At 44.8% G+C, this 22,775-nt stretch overlaps 1 protein-coding gene across 1 annotated transcript in view; it reads left to right on the top strand.

Annotated features, from left to right (window-relative positions):
• The window catches only part of MTMR12 (myotubularin related protein 12), a 49,081-nt gene that overhangs the window by 3,891 nt on the left and 22,415 nt on the right, over window positions 1-22,775 (top strand). The window contains exons 2-6 of the mRNA XM_077346925.1: window positions 14,588-14,642; window positions 15,387-15,520; window positions 16,090-16,162; window positions 17,552-17,682; window positions 20,279-20,372. Of these exons, the coding sequence (XP_077203040.1) occupies window positions 14,588-14,642; window positions 15,387-15,520; window positions 16,090-16,162; window positions 17,552-17,682; window positions 20,279-20,372 (487 nt within the window). The remainder of the gene's footprint in view (window positions 1-14,587; window positions 14,643-15,386; window positions 15,521-16,089; window positions 16,163-17,551; window positions 17,683-20,278; window positions 20,373-22,775) is intronic.

The following is a 22,775-nucleotide window of genomic DNA, read 5'->3' as shown; positions in this document are numbered from 1 at the left end:
TACAGGAGGAAGAATATTGCCACTCTCAGAGCATGAAGACGACGTAAAGTTTATGGAGGCTCTCTAGAGTCATGGTGGGAGGAATTTTTTGGAGGGAAAACAATGTGCACAGTACATATTTATCCAAATACTATTAAAATGCACTCTATAAAATGCTCCTGATAATATAACGGAGCAGTTTAGTACAGTTTTTTAAAGTAATACTTAAAAATATAGTGTTAAATATTGTGCAGTAAAGTTGCACCCGAAGTATATAAGGTTGTGTCAGTTAGAAAAGTAGTAGGGAAGAGGGTTTATTTTTTTAAAAGAACATTGTTTAAGTCTGGTTAATAACGTTCCCCTTACTGCAGTGTCTTTTACATTGTGTCAGTTACGGTTTGTGTACACAGGACAAGCCACATCTCTGTATTCCAGGGGTAGTCAAACTGCGGCCCTCCAGATGTCCATGGACTACAATTCCCATGAACCCGTGCCAGCATTTGCTGGCAAGGGCTCATGGGAATTGTATTCCATGGACATCTGGAGGGCCGCAGTTTGACTACCCCTGCTGTATTCCGTTCAGCTTTATGAAAAATGTCTTTTGCGTAGGTATTAAAAGCTTTCAGTGAATCTCAGTAGGGAGCAGTTTAAAGCTGAATGTTGAGCTGTTGAATAATGTATTATCCTACACAGTAAGTAGGTAAAAATAAGTGACATAGGTTTCGTTTCCCTGGCTAGCAGAAGTGAAAACTGGGTTCTGTTTCAGTCGGTTTTTGAAAATTTATTCCGATCCAGATTGGACCCTTCAAGTTCGTGTACAAATTATGGGGTTTGTAAGGTCACTGGTTTTATTATAGCCTTGGGACTGGAGAGACAGAGATGGGCCAGTGGAGATGTCATTATAGCTTCTTTGTACAATAAGGAGTCCGCTGTACTCAACTGCCAAGATTGTCAAGTATTGTTTTTTTAATGTGATAAAACCGATAAGTTTTTGACCATTGTGCCAAGCTTCTTTCTTCAGCTGGTTTTTGAAAGACTAAGAGCATCCGATTAAGAATTCCTGTTCTTATCCTTGTGCCACTTGGTAAGACCAATAAAGATTTAGATATATTGAATCAGGATTTTCTATTTTTGAGCAATTTCTTCCAGTTTTAGTCAATGTGCTGCCAAAGTGAGCACTTAATGAGCTATTTCTTGATCTGGTGTATATTTACAAACCTAGGGTAGTTTCTTTCATTATTTCCACCCTACTTTTCTCCTCACCCAAGGCTCCATGTGGTTTGAAATCATTACCTCAGGGACCCTGTGAGGTAGGCTAGACTGAGAGAAAGTGACTGCCTCAAAATCACCCAGAAAACTTTAATGGATTCAAACCTGGGTGTCCCAAACCCTACCCTGATACTCCAACAATGACTGCTGAAAGGGGGGGGCACTTAAGACAGACAAGAGTCTATAGCGAATAGGAATTCTAATTAATGCTTTAGATACATCAGAATAGTTACAGTAGCTAAATTAATATTAAAAACCTGCTTGGGAGCTTTTTACTTTGAAGCATTTTCCTACTGAAAACATGCTAAGTGTGCAGACTTGCTAATTTTCTAGACCGGGGGTCCTTAATGTGGCACCTGCTGACACCTTTCTGTGTCCGCTAAAGATTTTTCAAAAGTAGGTGGGACCAGATAGGGATTTTGTGCATCAAGGCCGCTGGAAATCTGATTGGCTGTGAATCTACTCCTCCACAGCTGCTGCTACAGCACCAAGATCTTTAATGCAAAAAGTAATAAAAAAATACTTTAAAAAATATGTTCATTTTAAAAACATCCCATCAAATAGTGTGTGAAATGTCAAAGATTTACTATTAGCATGTATAACATGACTCCCTGACTTTGTAGTTGGTCCCACCTCCTTCAGCAGCCATTTTGTGGTTGCACCCAGAATTCCAAAGGGGTCCCTGGGCTCAGAAAGGTTGAGGGGCCCCTATTCTAGACCTTCACCTAGCTAAACAGGAATATATTCCCAAGAGTATGTTACTACAAGTTTCATTGTTTTATGCAGTAGCTGCTAATGTGAGTACTTGGAGTTGCTTCGTTCCTCATGTGTATGTGTAAAGCATCTTTTAACTGCTACGGGATGAGTACGTTTCAAAAAAACAGACTTGAGAAGGTGTCAGTTAGTTGACCGAGTATGGCTACACCAGTGGTTCTCAACCTTCTTAATGCCGCAACCCTTTACTACAGTTCCTCATGTTGTGGTGAGCCCCAACCATAAAATTATGCAAGGGTTCTTTCACAGAAATTAAACCGAAACTGACCAATGGCGTGAAGATCCCTTGTTCATGAGTGTATATAAATTGTTTTTCCCCCCGGGTTTTCTCAGTGCAGTTCTGCCTCTTGTCCCACCATGCCGACCTCACTCTTTTCCGCTGCTCCAGACAGATGAATGCTCTATCTCAATCTACCCCACAATGGTGCCCCCCCCGGCCAAGCTTTTTGCCCAGCTGCAATCCCTGTGAAAGGGTTGTTCAACCCTCTAAGGGGTCCCAACCTCCAGGTTGAGAAGCACTGGGCTATACCAAGAGGAGTTGAGCTGGGGATTAATCTTGATGATTTTGCATCTGACCCACAATGAAGGTGGGCTAAGGAACAGTTTCATGAGCAATAGGATGCATTGAAGGATGAGTCAAATGAAAAACTAGGGTTCGTTTGGAAGTAACTGAAGGATCATACTAATATAGAACGTTGGCTGCAGAAGGAATGCCATAAATTGGGAAGGCAAGCAAAGTTGGGAGTCAGAACAAACCCCAAAGTGTAATACTGTGGATTGGGGTGGTTTCGTTCTCTAGGGTGGGAGTAAGTTTGATGGCATAAATAAGTAGCTTTGGGGGAAATAATAGATTGGTTGTGAAGGCTGCAAGATGGAACAATGGCATGGGTCAATTAGGGGAAATCAGGGGAGGGGGTAAATTGTTCTAGTGATTACAATCCATTTGCCAGCTTAAGCAGGCAGTTGGTCAATAACCTTGCCTCCATATTGTTAAAATTCAGAAAACCCCAAGTAATACTGGCCCAGGGTAGATAGTGAACGTGTTGTGCTGCACACAGAGTTGTTGGTTAGGCAAGATTCAAGGGCAGCTTAGCATTGATTTCTGGGCCAGCTGTTAAGCTATGGGCCAGATGTGATTATTGGAATGAAGTCATTTCTTCAGATGTTCTAAATACGGTAGTTGAACCTTAATAGGACCTTCGCTGGTGCCTCTTCTGATTACTTAACTGTGTTTATGCAAAAATTGTGTTTCAGAAACCAAGTATTTCCTTGAAGAATTTACCACCAGCGTTAATACAATTAACGCTGAGTTTCCTTTATATGGAGTATCTATGTTTGTCCTTTCAGCGCATTGCAAGGATTTTTGTCAAGTGAACCTGTCAAAGAAATGTCAGCAAGAATTTGAACTTGCCCTTCTGCTCAGCTCCATACTGGTTCTACTTGTCTTTAGTTTCGTTTCGGTATTAACGGAATAAAGAGTTAGAAATGAAGCAGGAATATCCAAAATTACAGCTGACTGTAAATACATTAGTGTATTTATTTTCAGCACCAGTCAGATCTGTTTCCAGATTTCTTGGATTAAGGTTTAACACAGAAATCTGCAGTTCGATGTAATATTATGCTAGGTGTTGTGTCCGGCAGTCAAGCACCCTCAGGACAAATTTGGGTAAAGGCTGTTGAGCAGTATGTCCAGATGAAGGTGGTTTTGTAAAGCAGGGATAGTCAAACTGCGGCCCTCCAGATGTCCATGGGCTACAATTCCCATGAGCCCCTGCCAGCATTCGCTGGCAGAGGCTCATGGGAATTGTAGTCCATGGACATCTGGAGGGCCGCAGTTTGACTACCCCTGTAAGAATGTGGGGGAAATTCCATGATAATGTTCCATTCATTAAATGGTAGCAGGGCGGGATTTGGGAAGCCTGTGTATTCTTCACTGGGAATATGAAACTGAAATACGGTTGCTCCACACACCGCAGTTACAAACTGGGGATCCCGCCCAATGCTAAGCGTCTTGTTAGCATTGTAGATCTCGGCCTGAGTGACACCAGTAGATGGATGCAGCTGTAGTGTAGTGTGTAACAGCCGACTGGAACGGTGGGAAGGGTTGTTTTATTCTGCCATCTGTTGACTTGTTGACTTGTTAGGGTTTTAAATTGAGCTTAATGAAGTGGCCTTTAATGGGCTTGTATGGTTTTATGTTTTATCCTGTTGTTTTTATTCTTTAAGCCACCTCAAGACGACCTTGTTATAAGAGAAGCGGGATATAAATCAAATTATAAATAAATAACGAACAGTCAACTGAAGTTAGTTTTGGTGAATGACACTTCCTAACCTGTGTCATTTAGGGAGGGGAAAAATGACTTTTGGCAGATCTGCATATAAGGCAGTGTTGAACATTAGACGTCTTTAAAAATAATAACTAGACTGCAAATAAGATGCAAGCCATTCTCCAGTGTCCTGTTTTCCCACATGCAAGGATTATTTATACGGACGTATTAAAATGTACAATCCACACCCTACCCCTACAGGCTGGGAAGAAACATATCTTCTGCTTGTGTGACTTGGTATTTATGGCAACCACATTTATATTTTTCATTTATCGCCCCCTGCCCCCTGCAGGGCTTTACGCTCTGCGGTTACTGACTAGTTGGTGATTCCCGGGCCTAGAGAAGCACGCTTGGCCTCAACCAGGGCCAGGGCTTTTTCAGTCCTGGCCCCAACCTGGTGGAATGAGCTCCCGGCTGAGCTTTGAAGGGCCCTGCAGGGCCTGCAAAATGGAGCTCTTCTGCCGGGTCTATGGTTGAGGTCAGGGCAGTGAGGAATATCGCCCCCCCCCGGCTACTGTTAGCACCTGAGTGCTAGTAAGGGCCCTTCCCCCGTAGTAGGTTACTGGATTATTGGCGTGAGGATCAAGTTCTTTTTATCACCTTGATCACTGTGATTTGCTGTATTTTTGAACGTCCTTTTAATTGGGCTTTTATTGAGGACTTTATAACCCACCATGAGCCACTCTTGGGAGTGGTGGGAAATGAATGAATGAATGAATGAATGAATGAATGAATGAATATGAATAATTACAGCTTGTCTTCAGAAAACATGATTTGGAAGTCATAGCTTGGTAGACCATCCTCATTGAGAAGAGGTGCCAATATTTCTAATAGTACAGACACCCCAAGTTCTTGCCCCGGATGATCATAAAATCATAGAATCATAGAGTTGGAAGGGGCCATACAGGCCATCTAGTCCAACCCCCTGCTCAATGCAGGATCAGCCCTAAGCATCCTAAAGCAGCCTTGGTTGACTTGACCAGCTCTTGAAGGTCAAAATGAATAAAGCTTTAAGCCCCTGAAATAACATGATGATAATGCCTATAAATATGCCCGTGGAAATCTCATGGTCACTACTTGTATCTCTACCCATATCCCTCCATGCTGTTTTTCTTATTGTTTTAAGGTTCTGACAGAGCTATTCTTTGGATAGCATCCTGTATCCTGTTTGTCTTCAGATCTCTTATTACAAACCCAGCTTTAGTTCAGAGGTCGGCATACCACTTTGAAGATTTTTTTTTGTTTAATTTGAAGATTTGCAGATGTTTGTAAAGACAAGAAAAAATACTGCCAAGACATCAAAACAATGTGAAATATTGTTTTAACTACTGCTGTCCTAGCTTGCCAGGGTTGCCTTATCCAACCTGAATTAGGACTGTGCTAAAGTTCAGAGTTCTCTGTGATAGAAGGAAGAGTATATGTAACATTTTTGGTCATTTTGCAGTCTTGGTGCATTTAGAAGAAGAAGAGGAGTTGGTTCTTATATGCCGCTTTTCTCTACCCGAAGGAGTCTCAAAGTGGATTACAATCCCCTTTCCTCCCCTCTCCCCACAGTCAGAACAGCTTTATCAGTGCCCTGGCGAGTCCAAGGTCACCCAGCTGGCTGCATGTTGGGGAGTGCAGAATCAAACCCGGCTTGCCAGATTAGAAGTCCGTGCTCCTAGCCACTACACCAAGGAAGCAAAGGCAGCATCTCATTGAGCCTAAAACCATATACTGTTGCGAATCTTGATTTTGTTTTAAGTAATTTGAGAATTCTCAAATAATAAAGGCTATACTCATTAGACAAAGGCTTCTAATGAGTCAGTGTAAGATCTATTTCCCTCCTGGTAAAATGCTAGCTGAAGGTTACAGAATAATAGATTAATACCAGTCTTAAAGAGTCTTCGTCAGCCCAAAGTTTCATTGAATTCAGCATCCTGTTTCCCACAGTCAAACAGCCAGATGTTTCCAGGAAGTCCACATGCACATATTAGCCTTTTCTTTGTCTCTTCAGCAACTGGTATTCATAGTTCAGTCAGACAGAATGCTAGCTACGACGTTTTATGCCCTAAGCAGTTTTACAAGCTCGTTGGGTACCTCTTGATCGTTCCTTTCAGCTTTGCTCCTTGAAGGAAGCAACTGGGAATCTGGCTGTCTTAATCATAGAATCATAGAATAATAGAGTTGGAAGGGACCTCATGGGTCATCTAGTCTAGCGATCCCCAACCTGTGGGCCGCTGACCACATGTGGTCTTTCGACTAATTGGAGGTGGGCCCCGAAGGACGCCTTCTCCCCCCCCCCGGCCCTTTACTGGGTGTCATTGTCTCCCATCACTCCCAGATGGGACTATCTCATTGCAGAGAAACAAGCTCAGGGTTCCCATTGATTTGTCATTGTCCTTATGTTCATTGTTGTGGCGTGTCTGTATCTTATTTTGAAGGGATGTTTAAACATGACCATAGCAATCAGAGAGCGTTAGGGCAGTGGTTGAGAGTAGAGGAGTAAACTACCCCCCCCCCCACCGGGCCTCAGTAAAAGGCGTTGAGTGGTCCCCGGTGATAAAAAGGTTGGGGACCACTGATCTAGTCCACCTCTGTGCACTATGCAGGACATTCACATCCCAATTGCTCATCTACTGTAACCTGCCACCCCTTTGCCTTCACAGAATCAATATAGTTGGTCCATGCTTGTCACTTAGCCTAGCCTTTCTCAACTGTTTTACCATTGAGAAAGCCCTGAAATATCCTTCAGGCTTCAAGAACACCAGAAGTGGCACAATGGTACAGAATATGGTTGGGAAGCAGAGCTGGGTACATGCCCACCTGTGGCCCCTCCCCTTCCCACCCCCTCCTCATTTAGTTCAGAGTTCAACATACCACTTTCACAATTCAGTCATATTCATTGGAGATGAATTAAAGCAGACTTTCTCAACCAGGTTTCCTGAAACCTACCGTTTCTTGATGGGCCTGGAAGGGTTTCCCAAATGGGTGGGAGTTAATACATTTTTAATATATTTTTTTTTAAATGTTAAACGTTTATCGGGTGATATGACTATATATGGTCATGTCGATCTGCCCCCCCCTCCCAAAATGGCCAATAATGGGGCTGGAGGGGGTGGGAAGGGGAGGGGCCACAAGTGGGCATGTCCACAGCTCTACTTCCCAACCATATTCTGCACCATCACACCACTTCTGGGTTTCTCAAAGCCTGAAGAATGTTTCTGGGGTTCCGGCATATAAAACCAAAGAAAGAGGGGAAAAACAGTCTCCACTCAATGAGAAAAAAGTCTGAGGAGAAGGTAATTCCATTAGAACTTATGTTCTACAAGTTCTTGATGATCAAATACATCTGCCAAGATTGATTGTATATCTTTGTAATGCAGGCTTATATTAATTGGGGGCACTTAAGTTGAATTGGTGCTGTCTAAGTTCCTGTCGGACCATCTTTCCACTGCTTTGCCTTACATGGTTGATCATCATACATAAAATTCTTTTGCCTTTACTAGTACAATGATATGTGCCATTAATGTTGTCTTTTTATTAAGGAGCCTGGAATTGGCTTTCTAGCTGCAAACTTAGCCCACTGTTACTAGGTGATATTTTGATGTCGGTGGGTGTGAATATTGGAGTTAAATTTTTATCTTTAATTTCTGTAAAAAAAAAAAATTCTAGGCTTGTATTTTTAAATATCTTTTAGGAATGTGAAAGTATACTTTGCAGTAGGAAGAGTTTTCTAGGAGAAGGCCTGAACAGAATTCTTTGGAGGGGGATTGGTTCTATACTCTCATGAAGTTGGTATTGAGTTTTACATTGTAGATGCTTCATTTGGTAAACTTTATAGGGAAATTTTCCACATTCTGGAGACCACTATAGAATACCATCATAGTAGAAATGCGCCTGGTCCGTCCTTAGGATTACCTTAGTCCTATATTTGTTTCCCCCTTCAAGGATCGCTGCCTTGTTGTGGCAAGGGGGCTTGCGTAGTTCAGTGAAGCTATGAGCTATGCCGTGCAGGGCCACCCAAGACGGACAGGTCATAGCTGAGAGCTCTGACAAAAGGTGATCCACTGGAGAAGGCAATGGCAAACCACTCCAGTATCTTTGCCATGAAAACTCTATGGACAGTTCCAATAGGCATAACGATATGACGCTGGAAGATGAGCCCCTCAGGTCGGAAGGTGTCCAATATGCTACTGGGGATGAGCAGACGGCTAGTACGAGTAGCGCCAGAATGAATGAAGCGGCTGGGCCAAAGCCGAAAGGACGCTCAGTTGTGGAAGTAACTGGTGGCGAAAAGACAGTCCGATGCTGTAAAGATTTTTATTCCATAGGAACCTGGAACGTCAGATCCATGAATCAAGGCAAGCTGGACGTGGTTAAACAAGAAATGAGAAGACTGAACATCGACATTTTAGGAATCAGTGAACTAAAATGGACAGGAATGGGTGAATTTAATTCAGATGACCATCAGGTATACTACTGTGGACAAGAATCTCGCAGAAGAAATGGAGTAGCATTCATAATCAATAAGAGAGTAGGAAAAGCAGTCTTGGGATACAATCCCCAAAATGACAGAATGATCTCAGTTCGAATCCAAGGCAAACCATTCAACATCACAGTGATCCAGGTCTACGCCCCAACCACTGCTGCTGAAGAGGATGAAGTTGATCAGTTCTATGAAGCCCTACAACACCTTCTAGAAGCAACGCCCAAAAATGATGTGCTTATCATCATGGGGGATTGGAATGCTAAAGTAGGAAGCCAAAAGATAACCGGGATAACAGGCAAGTTTGGCCTTGGAGTACAAAATGAAGCAGGGCACAGGCTGGTAGAATTTTGTCAAGAGAATACAATGGTCATAGCAAACACTCTTTTCCAGCAACCCAAGAGACGACTCTACACATGGACATCACCAGACGGTCAACACAGAAATCAGATTGACTATGTGCTCTGCAGCCAAAGATGGAAAAGTTCTATCCAGTCAATAAAAACAAGACCAGGAGCTGATTGTGGTTCAGATCATGAGCTTCTTGTTGCAAAATTTAGGCTTAAATTGAAGAAAGTAGGGAAAAGCACTAGGCCACTCAGGTATGAACTAAATCATATCCCTGACGAATACACAGTGGAGGTGACAAATAGATTTAAGGAATTAGATCTGATAGACAGAGTGCCTGAAGAACTATGGACGGAGGTTCGCAACATTGTACAAGAGGTAGCAACTAAAACCATCCCAAAGAAAAAGAAATGCAAGAAATCAAAATGGCTGTCTGAGGAAGCTTTACAAATAGCTAAGGAGAGAAGGGAAGTGAAAGGCAAGGGAGAAAGAGAAAGATACACCCAATTGAATGCAGAATTCCAGAGAAAAGCTAGAAGAGATAAGAATGCCTTCTTAAATGAACAGTGCAAACAAATAGAAGAAAACAATAGAATGGGGAGGACCAGAGATCTTTTCAAGAAAATTGGAGATATGAAGAGAACGTTTCATGCAAAGATGGGTATGATAAGGGACCAAAATGGTAGGGACCTCACAGAAGCAGAAGAGATCAAACGAAGGTGGCAAAATTATACAGAAGAACTATACAAGAGCGAGCTTAACATCCCTGATGACCACAATGGGGTAGTTACTGACCTGGAGCCAGACATCCTGGAATGTGAAGTCAAATGGGCCTTAGGAAGTCTGAGCAACAATAAAGCTAGTGGTAGTGACAGCATTCCAGTTGAACTATTCAAAATCTTAAAGGACGATGCAGTAAAAGTGCTACACTCAATATGCCAGCAAATTTGGAAAACTCAACAATGGCCACAGGATTGGAAAAGGTCAGTTTACATTCCAATCCCAAAGAAGGGCAATGCCAAAGAATGTTCAAACTACCGCACCATCGCACTAATTTCTCATGCTAGCAAAGTTATGCTCAAAATCCTACAAGCTAGGCTCCAGCAATATGTGGACCGAGAACTTCCAGAAGTACAGGCAGGATTTCGAAGAGGCAGAGGAACTAGAGATCAAATTGCCAACATACGCTGGATCATGGAGAAAGCTAGGGAGTACCAGAAGAACGTCTACTTCTGCTTCATTGACTATGCTAAAGCCTTTGATTGTGTGGAGCACAACAAATTGTGGCAAGTTCTTAAAGAGATGGGAATACCAGAGCATCTTATTTGTCTCTTGAGAAATTTATATGCAGGTCAAGAAGCAACAGTGAGAACTGAACATGGAATCACTGACTGGTTCAAAATTGAGAAAGGAGTTCGGCAAGGCTGTATACTGTCGCCTTGCCTATTTAACTTGTATGCAGAGCACATCATGAGAAATGCGGGATTAGAGGAGTCACAAATTGGGATCAAGATTGCAGGGAGAAATATCAACAACCTCAGATATGCAGATGATACCACTCTAATGGCAGAAAGTGAAGAGGAACTAAAGAGCCTGTTGATGCGGGTGAAGGAGGAGAGTGCCAAAGTTGGCTTGAAACTCAACATCAAGAAAACAAAGATCATGGCATCCGGCCCTCTCAATTCCTGGCAAATAGAAGGGGAAGAAATGGAGATAGTGACAGATTTTATTTTCCTGGGCTCCAAGATCACTGCAGATGGGGACTGCAGCAAAGAAATTAAAAGACGCTTGCTCCTGGGGAGGAAAGCTATGGCAAATCTAGACAGCATCCTAAAAAGCAGAGACATCACCCTGCCAACAAAAGTGCGTTTAGTCAAGGCTATGGTCTTCCCAGTTGCAATGTATGGCTGCGAAAGTTGGACCATAAGGAAGGCCGAGCGTCAAAGAATTGAGGCTTTTGAACTCTGGTGCTGGAGAAGACTCTTGCGAGTCCCTTGGACTGCAAGGCGAACAAACCAGTCAGTCCTAGAGGAGATCAGCCCTGACTGCTCTTTAGAAGGCCAGATCCTGAAGATGAAACTCAAATATTTTGGCCACCTCATGAGAAGGAAGGACTCCCTGGAGAAGAGCCTAATGCTGGGAGAGATCGAGGGCAAAAGAAGAAGGGGACGACAGAGAATGAGGTGGATGGATGGAGTCACTGAAGCAGTAGGTGCAAACTTAAATGGACTCCGGGGAATGGTAGAGGACAGGAAGGCCTGGAGGATCATTGTCCATGGGGTCGCGATGGGTCGGACACGACTTCGCACATAACAACAACAACAACAACAATATTTGTTTTATTTATATTTTGTGTGTTGATTTAAAGACCAGTTTTTGTAGGATTATTCAACATTTTTTGTTTGTTTTAAATATAGCCTTGAATTAATCAAATTGTAATGGTGGGGGTGGGGGGAGAACACATAAGCCCAGTAGTAAACTAGATTTAAGCCTGTTGTGAGTGAACTTGCATCTCTTTAATGTCAGAACTAAGCCAGATGGTAGTGGGGATTTATTCTTAAATGCCTGTTTTAACAGTTTATCACTCAAACAGTAATTGGACAAGCCAATATGGCAGCCTTCTGCAGCTTTCCCCCCGTTGAGAAACCCCTTAATCATTCATCAGGCTTCAAGAAACCCCAGAAACGGCATGTTCGGGCAGAAGCTGTTTACACGCCCACCCCCTCCAGGCCCAGCATTGGCCATTTGGGGAGGGGGCAACATGATCATATACGACAGGGGTAGTCAACCTGTGGTCCTCCAGATGTCCGTGGACTACAATTCCCATGAGCCCCTGCCAGCGTTTGCTGGAGGACCTGGAGGACCACAGATTGACTACCCCTGATATACGGTCATATCACCCAATAAATGTTTAACAAGTTTAAAAAAATATATTAAAACTTAGCACCCACCCACTCAGGAAACCCTACCAAGGCCGTCACAAAACCCTGGTTGAGAAATCCTGCGGTATGGTGTAGTGGTTAGTGTCATATTGGGATCAGAGAGACCCGGGTTCATATTTCCACTCTGTCGTGAAAATGGGCCCATCACAGCCTCACCCTAACCTACCTCGCAGGGAGTATAGTTAAGATAAAGCAGAGACGAGGATGATGTAAGCTGCCGTGGCCCGTATTGGGGAGGAAGTTGAGGTTTAAATGAAGGAAATAGTTCTTCGACTTTCCTTTTGCCGATTTTTCTCCAGCATTCTTAATCTGGGCCAGTCGCTTCTATAGTCTCAATTTATGCAGTTCCCTTTGGACCTGGCTTTGTTTCCGCTCTTCGTTTCTGCCGCTATAACTCCAGTCTTCCTCCTGAGCTGGCTCTTACCGCCTAATAAGGCCTGTTCCTTTTGACGTCACGATATTTTTAATCAAACTCTTCTCGGTGGCCTTAAATGCATGCAGCCAAACTGGATTGCGACTCTCCCAGGTTGAGTGGAAACTTTGAATCCAAGGTTGCCGAACAGGATCCCGAGCTGGGAGTGGCCGATTTCCTCGTGAAAAGGGGGAGGAAACAGAAACAGTTGTCTAAGCATTGTGAGGGAAGGCATTGACAATGGCAGATCTGTTTGTCCACAGTTATGGAAAGGGACAGACGGAAGTGCTGGAGGAGGGAGGGATCGGTGTCACATCGTGCAAAACAAAGGGGAATAGAGGTGCAGCACATGAGCCGGTTTAAACGATCAAATCTATGACTGTTTTTTTATCTTGCATATTGCGAAACGTGCCGTCTGTGATGTTTACCCCTCCTGTGTTAGGAAGGAGGCATACCAATTTAATAAATGGTAACAATGAAAGCGCCACTGCAAAATTTAATAGGAGACTGAAAAAACTTGTGAATTGGCTTTTGTTTAGTGAATTAGGCTAGCTGACATGTGTTGAAGGTCCTTAAAATACAGGGTTACTGTGCAGGTGTAGTTCAGGAGGTCTCACTTCAAAAAAGGATGTGGTCAAAATTGAAGAAGGTGCAGAGGAGAGCAATGAGGATGATCCGGGGCCTGGGGACCAAGACCTAAAGGGAAAGGCTGAGGGACTTGGGAAGGTTCAGCCTGGGGAAGAGGAGGCTGAGAGGGGACATGATGGCTTGTCTTTAAGTATTTGAAAGGTTGTCAGAGCAGGGGTAGTCAACCTGTGGTCCTCCAGATGTTCATGGACTACAATTCCCATGAGCCCATGCCAGCAAATGCTGGCAGGAGCTCATGGGAATTGTAGTCCATGAACATCTGGAGGACCACAGGTTGACTACCCCTGACTTAGAGGAGGGCCGGGAGCGGTTCCTGTTGGCAGTAATGGGTTTAAACAATGTGAAGAGTGCTGTTGGCTAGATGTCACAGGGGGAAATTTCACAGAGTGGTTTAGCAGTGGAATCGACTGCCTAAGGAGGTGGTGGGCTCCTTCTCCCTGGCAGTTTTCAAGCACCGGCTGGACATGGGAACCATAAACAGACAAATCACATTTCAGCAATAAGCCTATCCTTGGAAACGCTGTATTTCTCTGCTGTAGATGGGAATGGGCATTCTCTGTTTAAAACGGGTGGGTTGCCTTTCTGCTTTATGGGGACACAAGGCAGCTTACAGCGTAAGTGATTCTCCAGCACTGTAGATCTGTATTACCCTTCCGAATTATTTTGCTTTCCTTTTTGTGTGAACAATGCTTGCCAAAGGGATGACTGACTGGGGTTCCCGGGGGGTGAAGTTTAAGGCTTTAGTGTCTTCTCATACTCCGCTGCTATGACCAAAAAACAGCAACAAAAAACAAAAAAAATTACAAGCATTGTTTACTGATTAACAGAATTACTACAAATTCAGGTGGGCAGCTGTGTTGGTCTGAAGCAGCAAAACAAGTTTTGACTAAAATATAATTTCTACAGCTTGCAGAACCTTTCTTCTTTGGTGTCAGGTTCAGATCCTCTTTTAGTGCAGAGAGAACGGCAGCTGGTTTTGATATAAAGGGGGGATTCCCAACCAGGGCTCCATAAAGGGTCTGTGACATTTCCCCTCCTGCCTTAATGGACTCAGCCACAAGCTAGGGAAGCAGCCCCTGACTTGCTCCCCTCTCGAGAGAGAGTTGTTTTGTGGTTTCTGCGCCTGGGAGGAGGGGAGCCTGCTTGTTGATGTGGGTAGTGATGTCACTTCCAGCAGGATGTGGCAGGGAGGCATGGCCATCTGACATCACTTCCAGGGCACCTTGAAGCCTGAGAAATTATTTCAGGGGCTTCTCCATTGTCCAAATGTTGAAAAAAAGCTGACCTAAAGTTATACAATAACTTTTGCAACTGACGCTTGTTCTGCAGTATAGAACTTTGAGAACCTTCGGGAGTTCTGTAATATTAGAACAATCATAGGTCTTCAGCAGGACTGAAATGTCTCTATCTTTCGTTTTAGGAAGTACACGTAAAAGAATCCATTGAAAAGGAAGTAAAGCCTCACTTACTGCCAGGTAACATTTGTATAATACGTACGCTATCTTAATGTTATTTTATCAGGACCTTGCCTACACAGTTTGATAAAAATGCAGTTGGAACATTCACTGGATTTATTTAATTCCATACAAGAGCCAGCTCAGACTTCTAATCTGGTGAGCTGGGCTTGATTCCCCACTCCTCCACATGCAGCCAGCTGGGTGACCTTGGGCTGGCCACAGTACTGATAAAGCTGTTCTGACTGAGCAGTGATATCAGGGCTCTCAGCCTCACCTCCCTCACAGTGTGTTTGTTGTGGGGAAAGGAAAGGGAAGGCGAATGTAAACCACTTTGAGACTCTTTTGGGTAGAGAAAAGCGGCATATAAGAACCAACTCTTCTTCTTTTCAGTGATTTTAAAAGGGCTCCAATAAAAGATCTAAGAACATGTAGAAATATCTCCGTGTAGTGGGAATTGCGAGGGTTTCAGGCATTGGGAAGCTTTCTTGATGTTTGTGCTGGCTGGCCAGCATTACACTACCTCCTGTAGTCCAATTGGTCAGGGCCACCTTAAACCTTTCTATCATGGTTACCTGCGGCTGCAGTCCGTGGCCGAAGATCAAGCACACTTGGATCCAAATAAACCTTTTAGACAAAAAAATATCGGCAGCACGTGTGAATGCCTTCTGCCCTCTGCAATGCAGTTCACAAAAGCGTTTGAGATAAAGCTATGAATTTAAGAACCCGAGGACCTCTCAGCTGTAAACTCTCCCCTTCTGACAGGCGAAGCACTGCTGTGTGAAGCCGACATGGTTTTGAAGTGCGTACAAGAGGACGGATCAAATCGCGGCACGTACGGGAAACTTATTTGCACAAATTTCAAGATTTCATTCCTTGGTTACTGTACTTTAGAAGAGGTAAGAAGCCAAAGCCTGCCTTGTCCAATGTTTTGTGGTTATTTTTTCCCTTTGTTCTCATCTTCTCTGCTGCTGTCTGCTAGAGTAGGGGTAGTCAACCTGTGGAGCGCTTCTCGGGTTCCGGGGCCCCCTGCAGGAGGCTGTGTACTTATACTATGAGCTAGGCTAAAAAAGGCCTAAGCTAAGAGTGAGCTAACAATACTTAACATACCTTGTCTTATGTATACATGAGACAGATTTCTAGAACATTCAATCGAGAACCAATGAAGCATGTGCATTCATCTTTTTCTTGAATGCATTAATTCAAGCACATACCAAGAAACAGATTACATGGGTTCTTTTTCTTTCCCATGACAAAGATCAAACATTCTAGCAATTAATGACGTCATGCATGACAAAAATGGTATTTCATCAGTTCCGTTACCCGGGTGGTCCCCCATTAACCCTTTTCAGTTTGCAGCCCTCTTCAAATGTACTAGGGGGCCATATGGCCCCTGTTGAGAATGGCTGGTCTAGAGATTAAGATTACTGTCAAAATTGCTTGATAATGGTTATCTTTCTTCTTTCAGGAACCGCAGTTTAAGAATAAAGTCATTGGAGAAAATGACATCACTCTTCAATGTGTAGACCAGCTCTATGGAAGTAAGCTGGGTAGCTCTATGAGCACCCATTAATGCATTGTTTTGCTTGATGATCCTAACCTCCAAGTCAGTCTGTTGTACAGTTTAATGGAGAGTTAATATTGCAATTTAACAAGAGTTGGACAGGAGTGAGTCCTGTATACGTTCTTGCTGTAATGTCTGAGCATGAAAGATACAGTGACTGTTTTCCAAATCTGTATGCAGTTTATCTGAATCTTCAGAAGGACGACTGTGACCTGAAAAAATTTGCTGCATAGAAAAGCAAGCCATGGGGCATTCCTCAAATGCTTAAAAAGGTCATTTAATGGGTGGATTTCTGTCCTTTATTCTTCAAAAGTGTGTGTTAGTTTCAACTAAGATTGCAAATTACTTAAGCCTGTGTTAGACTCCCCTTCAAGGATCGCTGCCTTGTCATGGCGAAGGGGCTTGCGTAGCTCAGTGAAGCTATGAGCTATACCATGCAGGGCAAGACAGACAGGTTATAGCTGAGAGCTCTGACAAAAGGTGATCCACTGGAGAAGGAAATGGCAAACTACTCCAGTATCTTTGCCATGAAAACTCTATGGACAGTTCCGAAAGGCTGGAGGATCATTGTCCATGGGGTCGCGATGGGTCGGACACGACTTCGCACCTAACAACAACAACAACGTGCTAGACTATGAATGAATCCATCTGGGTGAAAAAGAGGTAGTGTTAACCGTAATTGAGTTCAGATACAAGGGCTAAGAATACTGTTGTAAAAGGATGGTGAAGCCTGTGGGATTTTGCAAGCAGCCATCCAGTCTGCAGTGCAAGTGAAGACTGTTCTCATTGAGGCGGAAGGGGCTTTGGCTATCCTGAACTTCTTGCTTGTTATGAAATACGGACTCAGGATACTAGCTGAAAAACTACTCAGGTCAGGTTCTGCTTGGCAAGCTTGGTTCGGTATTTCTGTCCTATCTAGAAGGCATTTCCAGCTTCGTATAGAATGACAGCAGTCTAATAAAATGCATTTGCCTGTGCAAGCACCAGGTCATGTCTGACCATTGGGCCCTCTAGCGGTTTCATGGCAGACTCAATACGGGGTGGTTTGCCAGTGCCTTCCCCGGTCATTACTGTTTACCCCCCCAGCAAGCTGGGAACTCATTTTACCGACCTCGGAAGGATGGAAGGCTGACTCAACTTTGAGGCTGGGATCGAACTCCCAGCCTCATGGGCAGACAGCTTCAGACTGCATGTCTGCTGCCTTACCACCCTGCGCCACAAGAGACCCTCCCATGCAATGGGAGATGCATTTGCCTTACTGGGGCACAAACAGTGCAGTTTAGTGGTTGGCCAGGTAAGTGTCTCTGATGACTGGTTGCTTTGAGACATTTTGAAAAAGTACGTGTTTTTTTTTTCCCCCTTCCAGTTTATGACGACAGGAAGAAACCTTTATACAATCAGCTGAGAAGATACCCGGAGAAAATAATAATCTATTGCAAAGATCTGAGAGTGTTTAACTTCTGTTTGAGGTACACAAAGGAAGAAGAAGTAAAAAGGGTAATTATAGCCTTTGTAATTAATTCCCCTTAATTAAAAATGGGTGTAGGTATGATCTAATGCAGCGGTAGTCAAACTGCGGCCCTCCAGATGTCCATGGACTACAATTCCCAGGAGCCCCTGCCAGCATTCGCTGGCAGGGGCTTCTGGGAAATGTAGTCCATGGACATCTGGAGGGCCGCAGTTTGACTACTCCTGATCTAATGCCTGTCAGGTGGAATGACTAATCTTCCCAGAAATGGAAAGAAATTAATTGGGGAACATGACATTGCATGGGAGATGCCTGGTCCCCAACCTCATGTTTCTCAGTAGTGATGAGGGGCGCTAGCAAGAAAGAATTAACTGAATTGGGAGAGGGGGGTATAGGAAGTTGGAGGTAACTCAATGGGGAAAGCATAGAGAGAAGGGCGTTTTTAAGAGGAGAAAAGATTGCATGGGCAATTTGCTCATTCTGCCTTCCCCACTTGCTGATAAATCTCCTGGGGAAGGCCAGCCGCACCCTCATCTCAAACACCCGAGTCTCCTCCACAGCATCTCAGTTTCTCCTCCAGCTTTAGAGGCTGTGGAGAAGAAAAGTTGGTTTTTATACCCCAACTTTCCCTGCCCGAAGGAGTCTCAAAGCCGCTTACAATTGCCTTCCATTCCTCTCCTCACAATAGATACCCTGTGAGGTTGGGGAGGCTGAGTGAGTTTCAGACAGGACTGCTTGGTCAGAGCATCACTATCAGGGCTGTGACTAGCCCAAGGTCCCCCAGCTGGCTGCATGTGGAGGAGGAGCAGGGAATCAAACCCTGCTCACCATATTTATGAAACCCCCTGAAGGATCTTAGCTTTAGGTATATGCTTGAACGCTTGTTTCAGCAAACCATCGACCACTGAGCGCGTGCTGAGGGCTCTCAGTCCGTTCATCTCTTGAGGCTTACAGTAATCATAGGTAGCCTGATTTCAGGCAGTAAAACCAGCAAGCTGTAGTTCCTGCAAACTGAGAAATTGAGGAGGGAATTGCTGCAAGGAGAGCCAGTTTGGTGTAGTGGTTAGGAGTGCGGACTTCTAATCTGGCATGCCAGGTTCGATTCTGCGCTCCCCCACATGCAACCAGCTGGGTGACCTTGGGCTCGCCACAGCACTGATAAAGCTGTTCTGACCGAGCAGTGATATCAGGGCTCTCTCAGCCTCACCCACCTCACAGGGTGTCTGTTGTGGGGAGAGGAAAGGGAAGGTGAATGTAAGCCGCTTTGAGCCTCCTTCAGGTAGGGAAAAGCGGCATATAAGAACCAACTCTTCTTTTTCTTCTTCAAACAGTAGGAAGAACATGGGAGCCTACTGCATGCTACCAGCCTCTAAGCCTAGGATTCCCAACCAGGGGTCCGTGGATCCCTGGGGGTCCACAGGAGCTCTGAAGTGGCATGGTATGGGAGACAGACCCACCATAAGTAGTAAAGGAAGTAGGAGGGAGCAAAAAGAGGGCCAAGGGTGCAGGTAGTGGTCACTTCTAGGGTGTGGCAGGGGACATGGCCAGCTGGCATCACTTCCGGGGTGCTTACAAATCTGGAAAAAATTTCAAGGATTCCTCTATGGCCAAAAGGTTGAAAAAGGCTGCTGTAAGCTGTGGGTTGGGTCAAATCAAAATTTGAAAGGTTAGGATTCCTAGAGTCACTTTAGATCTAGACTGTGACAAAATAAGTGTAGATTGACATAATCTGTATGGAAACTGTATAGCAACCTTTCAGGAGGGTAGCCCTGATTTTCCGCTGTAGCCTGGACAAGTTTTATGGCGCCATTAAACTGACTGTCTGCTTGTAGCATAAGCTTTTGTCAGCAAGAGTCCACTTAGCCAGAATTATTGCAACATAAGCTATAGAACCAGCTGCTGCTTTCTATGGTACGTCGTTCTGTCCCTTCAGGGTGCGAGTATTGTAGATAAATATGAAGTGCCTTAACACAGTGTAATGGTTTAGAGCAGTGGTCCCCAACCCCCAGTCCGGGGACCGGTACTGGTCCATGGATCAGTCGGTACCGGGCCACAGCTCCTCCACATCCTCCTCCCCGGCTGCTGCCTGGGGGGGCTGCCCTGCCACTCTGCCGCAGCTTACCTTTGGTGCTCTCTGGCAGCTGCCATGGCTGGGGCTCCCCCTTGGCATGGCACTGCGCAGCTGCTGCTGGCAGTGCCCCTCAGTGGGTGACAGGAAGTCAGGGGCGCCGTGGGAAAGCAAGTGGAGCAGGGGCTCAGGTGGCGGTAATGTCCCTCGGCAAAAGACTACCCCCGCCCCCGGGCCTCAGTAAAATTGTCCAGCGTTGACCGGTCCCTGGTGATAAAAAGGTTGGGGACCACTGGTTTAGAACAGGGGTAGGCAAACTGTGGCCCTCCAGATGTCCATGGACTACAATTCCCATGAATGCTGGCCGGGGCTCATTGGAATTGTAGTCCATGGACATCTGGAGGGCCACAGTTTGCCTACCCCTGGTTTAGAGGCTTTTTGTTATTTACAACAGCAGACCATGAACTTGATGCACTGGTCAAGAGATCGCCAGTTTTGCTCCCTGAACAGAACTTCAGCTTTTCCAGCTCACCTTCTAGTTTGTGTTTTGTCCTTAGATTGTCAGCGGCATAGTTCATCAGACCCAGACGCCTAAGCTATTTAAACGGTTGTTTCTGTTCTCTTACGCAACAGCTGCACCGAAAGATACAGGTAAGCACCTACGACTGTCCCAGTCAGCTTGCATTTTAAGGATGCTGGTTGCAGGCAGATTCAGGCGGGAGGCTGATTCCATGCAGATCCCCGAGTTACCTGGGAACAAGCGCTCCCACCCTGGGGTAACTCGGATGCCCGCATCCTGCCAAAGCAATGTTTGCGCAGGTGTGTGATAAATTATCCCTGTTGGTTTGACAGCCTTTGATAAATATCTGTACAAGACTTGTCTAGCGCTGAATTCTTTTTCCTAGAGCAGGAAGGGACACAAAACGAAAGACTTCCGTGATGCAATCTCAGTTGATTTGCGGGTCTCAGCTAGTGAATGCTGAGTGGGAAACAGCTGTGTTGATGCTGATCCAGTGTGGATTGGATTGACCAGAAGTAGGAGCCAACAGAATCCTACAGATGTCTGCAGCTCTGTAACTTTCCCCGAAGCCATCCTCGGGCTTAAATCGAAAGGTGATGATCTTGTACTGAGGCCCCTACACACAAGGGGTAAAGGAGAAATGTTCTAAATTCAGGATTCCAACCAAAGTTGTACAGTATGTACCCAGGCCCTGATGTAAGATTTGGAGGGATACCTCCACAGCGTTGGAGTCATGAAAGGACTCCCAACACTTTGTATTCCAAGGACAGGCACAGAACAAAAACTTCTTTTACCTAAGTGATGCTTAGAGTTGTTCCAGGCAATATCTGCAAAACCCGCGGGAAGTATTTTCAGAAGGCAAACTGCTTTGTTTCAGAAATTCTTCTGAGCTGAGCCTTGTTTCCATCTCTAAACAAAACTGAGCAAGGGCAATGTACTTATGCTGAGTAAGGTTACGTTAGTTTTGCACATTATGTAGATTAGCAATCCCCAACCTGTGGGCTGCGGACCACATGTGGTCCGTCGACTAACTGGAGGTGGGCAGCGGACGCCTTCCTCCCCCCCCCCGGCCCTTTACTTCATCCACAATCCGTCAGGTGCACATGGGACTATCTCGTTGCAGAGAAACAAGCTCAGGGTTCCCATGGATTTGTCATTGTCATGAGTTAAAATTTCCATGAAAATAAAATGTTCCTTATGTTCATTGTTGTGGCGTGTCTGTATCTTATTTTGAAGGGATGTTTAAACATTACCATAGCGACCAGAGTCAGAGCGTTAGGGCAGTGGGCCTCAGTAAAATTGTCAAGTGTTGAGTGATCCCCGGTGATAAAAAGGTTGGGGACCACTGCTGTAGAAGACACGCTCTGTCAGTGAGGTGACTTATAGAAGCATTCTGAAGTCTAGCGTAATTGGAAAAGTCATATTGGCCTCTCTTTCCAATTGACCTGTATGTGCGTGTGGCTGTCCTTAGAGTTATGCTGACAGACTTCCTCCTTTCCAAACGGTAGCAAAACTTTTAGACCCCAGTAGGTAGAGCCTCTTGTGGCGCAGAGTGGTAAGGCAGCAGAAATGCTGCCTGAAGCTGTCTGCCTATGAGGCTGGGAGTTCAATCCCAGCAGCTGGCTCAAGGTTGACTCAGCCTTCCATCCTTCCGAGGTCGGTAAAATGAGTACCCAGCTTGCTGGGGGGTAAACGGTAATGACTGGGGAAGGCGCTGGCAAACCACCCCGTATTGAGTCTGCCATGAAAACGCTAGAGGGCGTCACCCCAAGGGTTAGACATGACTCGGTGCTTGCACAGGGGATACCTTTACCTTTAGGTTGTTCAAGGAATGTGTAAGTTCAAACTAAAACAATGAAACAGAAATCAGATAGAACTTTTAAAAGGGCCGTCTAGCTGCAGGACCAAAGATCTCAGCTGCTGTATTCATCGTCTTGCAAAGAGTTGGCATTTGGATATTTGGCATTGGGATCTGCATTTGGATATTTCCAGAGTGAATATCCCTAATACCCTACTGGTCTTTTCTGGATATATTTTGGTGTTCCTCAGGGCCTGCAGGACAGAGCTCTTCTGCCAGGCTTATGGTTGAGGCCGGTGCAGCGAGGAAGTTCTGGTTGAGGCCCCTGGTGTCAAGCGATGGCTTGGCTATGGGTCATCTGTGCCCCCTCTTCCCACTTCCTCTATTAGATGTTATAGGGGGTTGGTTAGGAGGTTGAGTTCACCGCCGTGTTCTTTGGGATTTTTGACTCTTGTTAGATGACTTTTATGTCCTAGTGTGTTTTAATGGGTTTTTTTTTTTGGGGGGGGGGGGGGGATAAATTGTACCCCGCTACGAGCCAGTTCTGGGAGTGGTGGGAAATAAATATATAAATAATAATATTTTGGTGTCCAGATGGTATCCAGGATTTTTCAAGATACTGATAAGTGGGTCCCCCAAAATACCAAAAGAAAGCGTTTTTTTAGGTTCCGAGGACAGTTTTTCTTTAATCTTACTGTGGCTCTATGTCAATGTCTCCCTGTCAGTCCTTGGGTTG

Source organism: Paroedura picta, chromosome 7 (genome assembly GCF_049243985.1).
Source record: "Paroedura picta isolate Pp20150507F chromosome 7, Ppicta_v3.0, whole genome shotgun sequence".
Lineage (NCBI taxonomy): Eukaryota > Metazoa > Chordata > Lepidosauria > Squamata > Gekkonidae > Paroedura > Paroedura picta.
The sequence above is the reverse complement of the archived record's forward strand: the minus strand, read 5'-3'. Positions and strand labels throughout refer to the sequence as shown.